Below are 14,414 nucleotides of genomic sequence, written 5' to 3' on the forward strand. Positions count from 1 at the left end.
AAAAACCTTAAATTTATTTAATTTTTCAAATTCTATCACGGTAGTTCTATGTATGTATAAGTTTTTAGTTTTTTTACCGTATTAGAATTCCAAGATTAATCTTATCAGTTACACTATTGACTATGATACTCTATTCTTATTTATAATACACAGATTACTAAACTAATAGCCAGAATAAGACATATAATTTAAGGAAATATATTATCGTACGAAAAACATTTCTATGAATAATTTAATGGACAAGATTCGTTATCAACTCGAACGAGAAGTTTTTTATGTAGAATTATAATAAAAATAATTGTGATAATTTATTAATGAATATTAATTACCTCTTTCCGTATTGTTAATATACCCATACTGTTCCATAAAACTACATCTACTTCACATTCCTTTAGTATTAATAATAGTCTTTATTGTTTATTTTATCATAGAAATATCTGGTTAATTCTTTACAAAATTCGCTTTTATCAGTCTTTTATCTTAAGGGGTTGTAAAGTTCTAGAGAAAAGCGTTAATGGTTGAATCTAATTATTTTGATTTTTTTTTGCTTTTATACTGAACCGTAGTTTATGAGAGATATTTTTATACGGACGTACCTTGTAAGATAATACAGTGTCTACTAATACGCACCGATCGTTTTCATATATTTTATAGTAAACAATAGCAATAATTTTAGTAACAATAAACAATACCAATTCGTTATAAAATATACACAAATACAATTTATAAAGATAAACTGTAAATTTTTGTAAAATGTTTACAAAGGGTTTTCTGAAATCATCAAACGTTCAGTCTCAGAGATTTGAGACTCAATTAAACATTCGTTATTCATTCGTCCGGTGGTGGAGATTGTTCTAAGCTGTCAGGGTCAGGTTTTTCTATAAGGATATTGGTTTCTTTTCGAAGTGAAGGTGACAGTGGGGGTGATATTACAATTTGAGGTGACACGGGCGGTGAAGTATGGGAGGGAGGAGGGGCACTTCGCGCACGCGCCTCTTGTTCTACGGTTAGGTGAACCATTTCAACAGTCTCGCAGCTCTGCTTTTCGTTGTTTCTAAAATAATTATATTATTGAATTATTATTTAAAATATACAAAAATATACTTTAAAAAGTACTAAAATTCATATTAGTTACTTCGGTGGAGATTCTTCTATGTTGCCAATGATACTGACGCTTTCGACTGGGGCTGTCAAAAAATAAAAAAGTTATTTTATTTCAAAGATATTCACGTAAGTATTGTACAGATTAAAATTACGTTTACAATACGCGCAATTTAAGGTGATAACTGTGTGTGAGATATTGGATACGAGGAGTTAATATTGACTTCCGCCTCGACGGCTTAAGGGAGACGAGCGACTACGCAGGATATACTATAACACAAGTATGTGCACTAATGCAGATGTACTCTCTACTCTGTCCAGTTTGTAATTAAAGCTTACAAAATTGACACAATTGAAGGAGTTCCGGCGCGAACCAACTGATTTATTACAGCCTAATAACATTTTACCGTCTCTACGTTCTGTTTTAAAACAAAAACTGGGAAACTACGGCCGTTTAATCTACTCTTCACTGTGCTAAAAATAAAGGAATAAATAATTAAAAGGAAAGTGGTGAGTGGTTTCGGTAGTTAAGGCTACAGATATGAAATTGAAATTTTAGCGCTTAAAAATATGTAAAAAGTCGGTTATAGTTAATTTGTCCAAATGTGGGAGAGCCTGCGGGATGATAATTAAATTGCGCGTATTGTATTAATGACAACATTATTGATTTATGGATGTATCTTAATATTCATTGAAAGTTTCAGATTTCACAAGTTTAAGTTATACATATATGTAAAAGAAATGCATGATATCCAATTTTATGTTTATATCAAATGTATAGATTACAGAAACATACGATGTAAGTCTTCTACGAGCCTCTGCTGTCGTGCGAGTGGGCGTCGTCGTGTGTTGTCACGCACCCGCAACGTAACACCTGCGCATGCGCCGCTTGCATGTAGGTCCAGTGCAAGAGACGACTGCGAACCACACTCTGACTCTGCTGCACTTGCGCTGTATAAATGTAAGTGATTAAAACTTTTCGTAACGTTATTTAATGTAATAAAATATTAAGTGAAAGAAAAAATTGACAGTTTAAAAAATTTAGTTAAGAAAAGTCATTGTAGCTAAATAAATGTCGAGTTTTTAAAAATATATATACACAAAATAAATTTATAGAGATATTTAATTAAATCATTGTGTTACATTTAATTTTGCGTGTAAAATAAGTCAAATGATAAATTACATGCTTATAATTAGATAATTTAACACTTATTAAGAGTGTATAAAGGTTCGACTTGCTTACTTTATGATTGCTGGCCTAAAAATACATTTATAAATACATTGTCCCAGAATTAAACTAGCTAATTAACGAATTAAACTAACTACAAAGCAAGCAGAAGGGATAGCGATCTGATGTTATGAACGGCTGATACCTGACGGCCGAATGTGGTGGTTCATCTACGGAGAGAGCGTAGCGACGTAGTGGGCGGCGTAGCGCCGTGACGGGTAGCGTAGCACGCGTGCTACCAATCCGCAAGTCCGGTGCGGAGCCAAACCGCGCACGTTCTTTTGTTTTCACTCCGCCAACTCTGTACATACACTCACTGCCCTATCTGTCCACGCCTGTCATTCCATGCCAGATTAAAGGCAATATGACGTGTATCGTGATGAATGATTCATGAAGCACAAGCAATGTTCTAGTGGGAGTCAGTTACTGTGATTATAAAGCTACAATGTGAATTACTGTTGATCTTGGATATTTACATCAAGAATAACACCTATTTTGAATGGAGGTATAGCATTGTTTTACTTAAAAGCAAAGCAACATTTTTATAATTGTTTTATGTATGTTTTTAATTATAGCGTAGTTATCATCGTACACAAAAATATGACATGTAATACAACTTATATTTGTGTACAGCAGCGTAAAAAAACGTAAGCGTAAATTATACGCAATAAATATATAAAAACATTGCATTGCAGCAGACTGGAACAATTCACACAACACAATTACTCCGTTACAAGTACTGGTTATCATCATACCTGTGACAAACGTGTGGCGGTCTGATTCGATGTGGGGGTGCGAGCGGCAGTGCGTGCGGCAATGGCAGAACATGGGGCAGACGGTATACACCGAGCTGGTCGAGGCGTGCAGGTGCAGCACAGGGACCTCTTCGAGGTAGAGGCCGAGGTAATGTCTGTGGGCGAGCCGGTGTCACTTTTGCTGCACTGTCTCGGGCTTCGAAGGTCATTACGCAGGCCGCCACAACTATAAATCCTGTAATATCAATTAATTAATAGCAAATAGGCTGGAATTGAAATGAAAATATTATGATGAACATTGATTTTAATAACTGGGGAAATGAATTTTATTATTTTAGGATAGGTTCATTAATATTAATTACTACGGAAATTATTAAGGATTTTTTTTTTCAGATGAAGTATGAATAATATGGTTGTATTTATTGTTTATACTTTAAACTAAAAAGAAAAGTTACCTCCAAAGCCCATCACTATGGGCCCCGCGTAAGACAAGTTATTGAGATGAAATCCACGCGCTTCATCTTTAACTGAAATCGTTGCATTGCCTCGTACTTCCTCAGCCACCGACAGCGTGTCCGCGTAGTAACCTACAATGAATAGCAACAAACAAGTATAATATTCCTATAAATCCATCTTCGAATGTGATATATGATCTATTCATAGAGTTCAGACATCAGACATCAGTATTCCCCAAGCCTCTCTGTACATGTGCACATCCATTAAATTGTCTTAATTATTATGTCAGTGATATAGAAATAAATCGTAATTTTATCACATATACTAAAATTTTCTTCAACTTGAATTTAATTTATTTGGAGCTCAAACTTATTTTGAAAACTTTCCAGTAAGGATAGTTTTATGATGATAATTTGAATTTAAATACATATGTAGTAGGACACAAATTAGATGTAGCATCGGAAAATGCAATGGAATGAAATTAAAACCGATTACTGCCGATTTACACAACCAATAGAAATAGCCCCCTATCGCGCCATTTGACGCTATTTGTCGCTACAGAATCAAGCGTCAGAGAAAAGAAGTGCATGTAAATCGACGCGTCAAATTGACGAATATATATATATATTTATTAAGTCATATGATATTACACGTTATTATGTTTGTGCAAAGATCATATTCGCATGAGAAATAAATACTGATAATTTGGGATAGCGTACTCAATTCGGATGTGATCGGTTTTACGAATTTTGCCGATGCGACGATCTAAGTTGTGTCGTACTATACGTATGTCCTATGAAACCAAGCATTGGAACATCGTTGTGGAATATGTTCCAAGCCCTCTCCTTAATGGAAGAGGAGGCCTTAGCCCAGCAGTGGGTGATTTAAAGGCTGTTACTTTATCGATACATTAAAAACCCTTTTTTTTTGTGGAAGCATTTGAGGTACACTTACACAGGCAAATTTTCGAGTAATTATTGCTGGATAACTCGTATGTATCAATCTGGAGCAATCTACAGCAATTTCTATAAAATACAGGTATTATTATATTCTGCTTGCGTTTATGTATTCTACTTAGGTACGCCTAGTTTCTGCAGAGAGCCATAGGAGCAGCAGGGCGTTTGAAGGTGGTGGTATTAGAGTCAAAAATTGGAAATAATTTGAGGATATTTTAGTTCTTTAATTAAATTTCATCTAATAAGTAAGTAAGTAAGTAAGTATTCTTTATTGTACACCAAAGAATAAATAAATTATACAGTAATTGCAAAACTTGATCTAAATGTACAATTGGCGGCCTTATCGCTAAGCAGCGATCTCTGCCAGGCAACCATGTTACGTAGGACATAGTAATCAGTAATTAAACGTTTCAGGTGTACATATATAAGAGAAAAACATACGAAATTAAACATATACATAGTAAACGTACATATACTATATTCAATATATAATAAGCTATATGTATAATTTGTACTACAGTTTAAATATGACTATAGGTAACATGAAATAATAAATATAAAATATAAGCCAGATACATCGCAGAGTAGGAGTTTAGAATAAATAGAAAAATAGAAATAATAAATATTAAGGAAACAGGTAGACAAAATTTAAGGGGGATAGAAGTTTGCTTTTAATAGCCGATTGAATGTTGCTAGGGATTGAGCACGCCTTATGGTAAGTGGTAAGGAATTCCAGAGCCGTACAGCTTCCACAGAAAAGGATTTAGAATAGAAGGTTGTATTGTGGGAGGGGATTTTTAAAATGAGGTTATCGTTAGAGCGAAGAGAGCGACAATGAGTGTCACTCAGGAATTCAAAGCGCTTTTTAAGGTATGAGGGAGAGGTAGGATTAAAGAGGATATTGTATAATAGGGAAAGAATGTGAGTATTCCTGCGAAGGCGGATTGAGGGCCACTTGAGTTTTTCGCGAAATTCTGAAACATGGTCATATTTACGAAGTCCAAATATGAACCGTATACAAAGATTTTGGATGCGTTCAAGTTTATTAAGCAATTTCTCACTTAAATTGGGATAACAGGTATCAGCGTAATCGAGAATCGGTAGCAGGAGAGATTGTGCAAGCACAATTTTAGTTAGTATCGGTAGAAAATTTCGCAATCTGCGAAGTGATCCGATAGATGCAAACACTTTCCTGCTCACCTCGCTTACTTGGGGGGTCCAGGTCAGAAATCTATCAAAAACAACACCTAGATTTTTTACAGTTTCACTGTATGGAACAAGTGTTCCATCAACAATTATATTAGGCAAATTGGGCCAATCAATGCGGGCAACTAGTTTTTGACTGCCGATTATAATTGCCTGTGTTTTTAAAGGGTTAACTCTAAGTCCATGTGATTTACTCCAAAGTACAATCGATTCAAGGTCTTTATTTAATGTTTGTATTGTTTGAGGCAAATCAATTAATTTTGACTGTTTATATATTTGGAGATCGTCGGCATACAGGTGATAGAGAGAAGATAATTGAGAAGTAATGCAATTTATGAAAATAGAAAAAAGGATAGGAGACAACACGCCACCTTGCGGAACACCGGCCTTGATCGTGCACCAATTGGAAAAGGAATTTACAACTTTACAATTTATTTTTTAGCATTTCATTTAATTAGGTACTGTAAAATGGCGATGTAAAAGTGCTTTTGGCCTATTTGAAATAATTCTCCCCTATTTGTGAATATTGTGAATTTGCTGCATAAAAAAAATCATGCTTGTTAACTTAATTTCTTAGATATATAATTATGTCACAGTGGAACAGTATTGCTCATTAACGAGAAATGTTCGTTGCATGAGTTAGAGTAGGTATCTCTAGTTATTTTATTAAATGACTAGGTACATAGTTTTCATTTTATAAATATATAACATGAGATATGTAGTGTGAATCGTGTAAAGGGAATGTCAAATTGACAACGTAATGAGGTTTGCGTTCACACGAGCATTTCTATTAACAGCTGCGGATGCTGAAACCGGACATGTCACGCTAGAACATAACGCAGGAAATATCTTCGCGTCCGCGTCACACACGTTGCGAACAAAAGTTGACCTTAAAGCTATTGGTTGCTGAGGCAGTTGGTAATACGGTTTTCGCTTTCAAATCTCAAGTTATTTTAAAAAGGTTCAACTTAAAAGTAAGATTATGTTATCGAACGATGTCTAGGATTTTTGTTGATTTTATGCAATTGGAATTGGACGTTATTCAGACAGGAATAAAAGGATAGACTAATTTTCGTTTAATGATAAACATATTGAAATGACTTACTTAATTATGTAATAAAACTAAATATGTCAAGAAATTTATTAAAGAGAATAGAAATGAATGGTTACTATGAATATTTGGTAGAAAAATAAGAGATGTAAGTCATTACGGTTTTGTTATTAACATCATGCGATCATGTTATATTTCATTTTACGTCTTTTCTCTGTTATTTTCATTTAGTCAGAATATTTTCATGATATTGTTATTTGTAAATTTGTATTAAAAAGTAACTTAGAGGTAAACTATCTATGAAATGTATGTATTGCAAATATATGCCCATCTTGTTTAATGTGAGGTTAAAATTCTTAGTTGTTGGTCGTAAAGTATTTCGACGTTTCTATGTAGTAGATCTGCTGTATTACACGAAGAAATAAAATAAATACCTATAACAGCCATTGCAGCGCCAAGGAGCATTAGTAACAGGCCGGCACTGAGCGCTCGACATGCATGCCACAAACACTGTGAACTCATTTTACCCCGCACGACCTGAAATATTAATTAATTATATAATATTAAAGTATAATTATAAACTATATGACTATAACGGTAGGATCGACATATGCTTAAAAATAGAAATTGTAGTTTAATGTAAATGCATTAATATTTATTGCACAATTAGTACGTTGTAACATTTTTTCTATTTATCAATTCTTAATCTTAGTAACAATATTTAAACCATCAGTGTAACAAGAACCAGACGTGGTAACGATCTTAGATGTTTAAATAGAAACAACAACAGCTCGTACGGCTCTTAAGGGGAACGCGTTGGAGCTTATTTCACGGTGCTCTACTGCGGCTTAGAAGATATGCTGTGTTCATATCAGTGACAATATTACATCACACACATGCAGCTGTCCTTACTTAACACAATGTATCGCAAATTAGGCTTTTCTCAGCTAAATAAATCAAATTCATTTTTGTATTTTGTCTTTTAAAATGTTAACGATACAAAAATAGTATATTTATTTATTGTATATATATGAGTAACCAACCAAAATTGCTCTGAATTTACTTATAAAATATTTTATTTTAAAAATAAAAGGTAATAAACGCAGCAATAGTTATTAGTAAGTATTTGGGTTTTTACTGTCGTCCACTTATGATATAAAAGCGATTCATAAACTACCACTTATGTCGGAGAGCGAAACGATGTACCAATAGTTACTTTGGAAAAGCTTCGAAATTGAATATTTAATTAGATGCTGCGAATGATGCTGTTAACCTACATTTCAGAGCTACTTTTTTAATTTATCATATTTAAAACAGTATAAGGTTATTTTTTTATAAATCGAACATACATATATATACATTTAAATAAAATTTAATTTAATGGTCGTTAATAAATATTCATGTAATATGTAAAAGTCATTGTCACATGGTGATAATGTTGATAACAATAACGAAACGTTAAATATTCGCGTTAATTTTAATTACGAATAGATCGGGGTCACACCTTATAATCATTATTATATTTTTCTTTATTTTTTAAAAAAAATTGTTATTCTCCAATTCATAATTTCCATTATATTTCAAAATTAAAAAAATATGCTTGGAAATATATTATCTCACTTAGATATACGTATATTAGTCTTTATATTGTATAAGAATGCATATGTGTAGTATAATAGTGTTATAGCCTAAAACGCAAACATTACGAAACAAGGGTCAAGGGCTACTCTAAACTTGAGTTAAGTCTGTCTCAAAAAGACATAATTGTACTGTTACGTCTTTATATGTTTCCTTACAATGATTTTAGACTTATGCATTTTGAATTGTAGCTTTTATACTTCTTTGTTTAGAGATAACATTCAGACGGCGACGCGACGCAATCATAAAGAATTCAGAATGCATCCACTTGTCGTTTCAAAGGGGTCTATTGTCCGTTAGTTTGTTCACGTAAAGCGTTTTGTACGAGACTGCACTCATGTTTAGTGCTTGCTTCTTGTGTACTGCAAACTGAATACAGCCTGCTCTTCACTTTAAGGCATTACGTTAGATGCTTCCCATCTTTTTTTTAAATAAGAAATCGGTTAGTATTAAATACCAAATACGAAATAGAATCAACGATTTAAAATCTGGTGTCACCGTTGGAATTTACAAATATTGATTTGTTTTGAATACTGATATTTACAAATATATTATTATAAATTTCGGTTATATATTTAATTTCTAATCGTCCTTGATAATCCTATGATCCAAAATATTTTTAATGAATTCATGCGTGCGCAACAAGTATCCAGCCAACTGTTGAATCTTCTGTGTCCACGGATCACATTCACGATATAATTATTTGTCTTTAAACAAATATAGGCTTATGGTTAAAGACAACACTACACATAACGACGAGTATTGCATCTTAAATGTGAATATGGAGTTTGTGTGAAGGGTTATTGTAGTTGTAAGTCAAATAGCTGATGTTACCTGGACATTCCAGGTCGCCCCCGAAGCGGGGTGGGCGCGCCTTAAGGGCCCAGTGACACTCCGCGCGCGCCTCATGCCGACTGCCGTGCTCGTTTACCGTCTGCTCGGGATTCTAGTGCGCACGCATCCAGCCTCCTTGCTCCAGCCGGCCCAATTCAACAAACAAAATCGAACTCGATCGTACAATCGTTGAACCTTGGCTAGGACACATTACAAGATAGGTATGAGCTTCGTTACGTAGGCGTTAAATGTCAACAGCTGTAATTATACAGAAATTATAAATTGATTTCACTTTGTATATATATATAATTTTGTTACGAGAAAATAATGTGGAAACTTTTTTCAGAAATACAAATTACGTATGACAATTTTGAACTATGCACTATTTGTATGAAAATTTTACTTTGGGTACAACTAAAAACTGCTCGTAGACAGCTTATTATCGTTGTATTTACGTCTACAATGCTATCACTTTAATGTGATTAGTTGATTACATTGTTTTATGTCACATGAAGATCGAATCGTGTAATAAACGGCTGTAAGTGTTCCTGTAACGGCTGGGCTCTATATCTTCCGTCTATTTGTTTGGAAGGTGCATATGTCGGATGAATATATATCCGACATATGCAAATGACATCGTGACGTTATACTTAACAACCGAGCGTGAGATGAATTATAAACACAGAATAATTATATAAAAAGTCAATCTAGTTCTGAGTGAACTTTGAACCCGCAATCCTAGATTTAGACTCACCTGATCTAGTTACTGGGTCATTTCAGCTATATAGATATAACATAGCTAAACTTTGACGGTTCGTACTGACACAGATATGAGTAAAAAAAAAAGAAATAATTCTTCTAAATTTTTCATCCAGCACAAAGCCGTTTCTCTTTTGTTATATTATGTCATCAAATTATACCCTAATGTATGTTCAAACATGTTAATGTATGTTTAACAACAAAATATATGTTGAGACAAATATTACATGAGGTAATTCGCTTATAATTGTACACAGGAAGCTGCGCGGGTGTCTAAACAAACGAACCTAAATGTGCTTGACTTATTTTTTGTTGAATATCTAATGCAATTTTGAGTGCTATTTTGATGTTTTATGCAACAGTAAATTATGAAATTAAATAAAAAAAATCTTTATTGAACATTTTTTCAGACATTTTGACAGACTATTGGTATTGTAACTATTAAAATTATACTAAAATATACAGGGTTATTGGTTACCAATAACCCCGTATATGGATCTGTAGAATGGAAAAGATCCAAGTATTATTCCTCATGGAACCTCGATACCTACTGAAACCTACAATACGTAAATACAACATTAATTTTAAGGTTAACAGACATTTAATTGTCAATGACTGTGATAATGGTATATCAAAAATATAAAACAAAACACGAAAGGCAGTGTTGGGCAAATTTTAATTGCAAGAACAATTAAAGATTAACAATTAATTAATTGTTAATTGTTACTAATACAGTTAACAATTAATCAATTGTAATTGTGGAAAATCACAACTAACAATTAATTAATTGTTAACTGTATTAGTAACAATTAACAATTAATTAATTTTTAATTGTTTTGTTAATTTTAATTAAAAAATAACAATTAAAAATACTGCCATAATATAAAGCTGGTACATATAAATATACAATATACCCGTGTGGTTCCGGGTAGTAGAATAGTGCCCCCCATCTTTTCATGTATTTAAATAAATATGCTAGCAACAAATAAAAGACTTGAACGAAGACGACGACTTGAAATGTTTTTGTTTTACACCTACGCTGCGGAAATATTGATCAATGCAACTTTATATTATATAATATAAAAATAAACACTTTTTTTCTGTGGAAAGAGATATTTAGAAAAAACAAGCTATACTTAAGAGCCTTTGACCACATTTTTTTTCGTCTGAAATCTAATACTTATAGCTTAATTTTCCTTAATCTTTACTAATTTCATTTTGATATATAAAGTTAATTGTTAGTTTTAATTGTTTTATAAAACAATTGAAAAAGTTAATTGCAATTATTTTAATTGTAAGTTGCAATTGACATACGTTAATCAAATTAATTTAATTGCAAGGTGCAATTAAAAGTGTAATTGCGATTAATTTAATTGTAATTAATTTAATTGCAATTACTTTTTTAGTCAATTAATAAAATAATTGACAATTGCTTGATTAATGCCCAACACTGACAAAAGGTATATGCAATTTTCTATTTCTAATGTCAATTATAATCGCACACATTCTGAATGTGTAGTAAAAATTCTGAAATGTATCAAACTTTTCGTTATAATATTGAATTCGCCGCTACAATGGAGCGATTATTATTTAAAAAATAATCAGAATAGCTGTTTTATCGTTTTATTTTTCAGAAGAATAAAATGTTGTTACCCCGTCAATTCAAAATTTATTTATTTATTCTTGGAGAAGCTTAGTTTATAATATATAGGATTATTTTCATTTGATTTGATGGAAACTGGGATATAGAAAAAATAAATAACTATCCAAAACACTGTGAGTCCTTACGACTTTTCGATATATTTCTTGTAGTTGATGTTATTGTTAGTTAAAATAACATTTGTTGCTTGTGCAAATGGAATATTCGACAATCTTGACAGTTATATTTAGCACCGTAGTTCTACTATAACTGACGAAAGTCGTAACTTGAGTGGGTAAATAATTAAGTCATTCAATATGAATACCTTTGTTAGTGATCATTTTGGATCTGAGATCTCTCATTTTACGAAGCAACTGCGACAGATTTAGATGTCTTAGCTGACCGTTTATGAATTTCTGAAACGTTTTTACCTACATCTACATCAAATACAATTATTTTTTATTGTTTTTATGAACGTGATATATACCGATAAGGTACCTATATAAGTATAGGCACATGAAAAGTTTTGGAAGTTGCAAATAAATTGTTGCCTTTTTAATAGCAATCAACACCGATCCTTAATAAATCTAATTCAAAAGTTAGGACATCAAACGATTTATTTTGGTTACTCATTATCCTAGCTTGTCAAAGCTCCCAGCGTTAGCTCAACTAAATAAACAGTTTTAAATCCTTTTGATATCCGTCGGATAATTTTACTTAACATTGAAAATGCAGTATACAAATATATAATGTTATTTTAACTTAAAATACTTAAGGTGGTTTATAGAAAACGTTACACAGTCATACATTATGTTTTGCTGTTTTTGTTTTTTCATGATATAGGTGACAAACGAGCAGGACGCTCACCTGATGGAAAGTGACTACCACCGCCCATGGACATCTGCAACACCAGGGGACTTGCAGGTGCGTTGCCGGCCTTTAAGAAAGGAGTACGCTCTTTTCTTGAAGGTTCCCATATCGTATCGGTTCGGAAAAACCGCCGGTGAAAGCTGGTTCCACAAAGTGGTTGTGCGAGGCAGAAAATGTCTAAGCAATCGCGCTGTTGTGGATTTTCGGACATCACGGTGGTTTCTTTTGTTATTCAGAGAATAGTGAAAAGAAGAGATTTTTAAAACCAGTTATGCATACGTTTTTCAAAAGTAACTTATTTAAAAACTTCGGATGAACACTGGCAGACGTTACTGACTCACTACTTAGATTACAAAATATTACGATTCCACTTTTGTTCAAGTAGATACTATGTGTATTGATATTTTATTATTATTATAATGAAAGAAATTAAACAATTATAAAAAGTTCTAACCGATTTCTATAATCAACATTATGTAATTTTATATGCGTAATTATTTTCTATAATTGAATAGTCAATCGATTTGTGAATTTTCTGGGCCCAAGGATCATTCCTTGTTGAATCGGTACGGTGTGGGGAGTTGTCACGCAGACTCGCATCTATGGGTATGGATCAAGTAATATGATGACCGTGGAACTACTTCCACAGTTGTAGCTGAAAATCGAGATTGCCTTGACGGGGGATTTGGAGGGACCTCTGCTGATCGATTATCGTCAAATGAATAAAAGCTGCAACTTCTTCAAAGGTGTAAATTTATTTCCAAAATAGTTTATTTTGTAATCAGCGTTCTTAAACAAACTCATAACCACTATATATTGTAAAAATCTAAATCATAAATATAATTTATTAAAAATATCCATTCAAATGAAAATTCCGTTTTGTTTTGATTTCTGATATTTCTATAATCATTTCTATCACAATTATAATATCTTTATTATCATGGTGAGAGATAAGATCGAATGGTACGAAAACAAAGTGAAAGTTATCGTTTTTCCTGATGATCACCGCATAGTTTTTGAAATCTAAAAAAGAAATATTCATTTATATGGAAATATTATACTAATGATTCCTTTGGTAGCAATGCTCGTAGATTATTTTATACAAGCCCGGTAATAAAAGCATGCGTACCTTTAACATGTGAGAAAAGTTTGTATTGCTTGTACTTATTTTGCTCATAGACATCATTGCAAAAGTTTTGAGCATTTTGTTGGAACTTGACAATATTTACAAATGAAAGTTTAAGGCAAATTCATTATATATAAGTACATATACTATAAAAGAATGACGACCATGGTAAAATAAACAAATGGTAAACGAACGTTCGTTAAAAAATAATTTCGGATTTATTTTTCCATATCTTTAGAAGTGAAGGAACATTTACATTGGGATCAGAGTAATGTATGTGATGTTGTCCTATATTTATTTATTTATAAAGTAGGAATAACAGATTTAGAAAGTACGAAAAATGTTAAAATATAATACTACGATATTTCACATAAGCCAACCCCTCCTCAAAGAAGCTAGGTGGATTAAGCTCCGGAGTACAATCCATAGAGACACATGTTTGTGACCTGACATGTATAGCAGTGTAAAAATTTCGGAGCTGTGTGCGTTGATGTCTTTTGACGTACGAGTCGTTATATTTGATTATTACAGTGTAAAACAAAGCAAGTGTAATCAACTTTTTCCTCGTTATATTTGACTCTATGATTATGTCAGAGCAATGCGGAGAGTTACTACTACATATACCAGCACTTATCCCCGTAGCTTCATCTGTACAAAGTTAAATAAACGCATTTTCGACGCGTGGCATTTTCTAAGAAATTTATATGACATTTTCTTTTAAGTATGTCTCGAACAACGCTTTGCTTTAAATTTTAGGATGATTGACGACGACTGAATAAGATTTTAATTAATTTT

The 14,414-nt window shown here is 32.6% G+C and overlaps 1 protein-coding gene and 1 long non-coding RNA gene across 2 annotated transcripts; one reads left to right on the plus strand and one right to left on the minus strand.

Moving 5' to 3' along the window:
* Window positions 1-729: 729 nt before the first annotated feature.
* Window positions 730-9,488, minus strand: LOC124536513. The gene is made up of 8 exons (XM_047113069.1): window positions 9,226-9,488; window positions 7,188-7,290; window positions 3,540-3,671; window positions 3,085-3,319; window positions 2,475-2,630; window positions 1,898-2,052; window positions 1,136-1,187; window positions 730-1,054 (listed from the first exon to the last, which is right to left on the minus strand). Exons 1-8 carry the CDS (start codon window positions 9,298-9,300, stop codon window positions 829-831), a joined length of 1,134 nt encoding a protein of 377 aa, XP_046969025.1. The 5' UTR covers window positions 9,301-9,488; the 3' UTR covers window positions 730-828.
* On the plus strand, window positions 2,419-7,727 carry LOC124536514. The gene is made up of 3 exons (XR_006966880.1): window positions 2,419-2,834; window positions 3,025-3,232; window positions 6,500-7,727. It is a non-coding gene; the product is annotated as an uncharacterized LOC124536514 (long non-coding RNA).
* Window positions 9,489-14,414: the final 4,926 nt, after the last annotated feature.

The sequence above is a fragment of the Vanessa cardui genome, chromosome 16 (genome assembly GCF_905220365.1).
Source record: "Vanessa cardui chromosome 16, ilVanCard2.1, whole genome shotgun sequence".
Classification (NCBI taxonomy): Eukaryota; Metazoa; Arthropoda; class Insecta; order Lepidoptera; family Nymphalidae; genus Vanessa; species Vanessa cardui.

Excerpts from the sequence above, each read along its gene's own strand:
- LOC124536513 (XM_047113069.1), bottom strand. The coding sequence starts at position 9,300 with ATGAGGCGCGCGCGGAGTGTCACTGGGCCCTTAAGGCGCGCCCACCCC. Across the intron at positions 2,631-3,084 it reads CCGCCACACGTTTGTCACAG|AGTTGGCGGAGTGAAAACAA; the intron begins GTATGATGATAA and ends GTGTATGTACAG. Across the intron at positions 1,055-1,135 it reads ATAGAAGAATCTCCACCGAA|AAACAACGAAAAGCAGAGCT; the intron begins GTAACTAATATG and ends TAATTATTTTAG.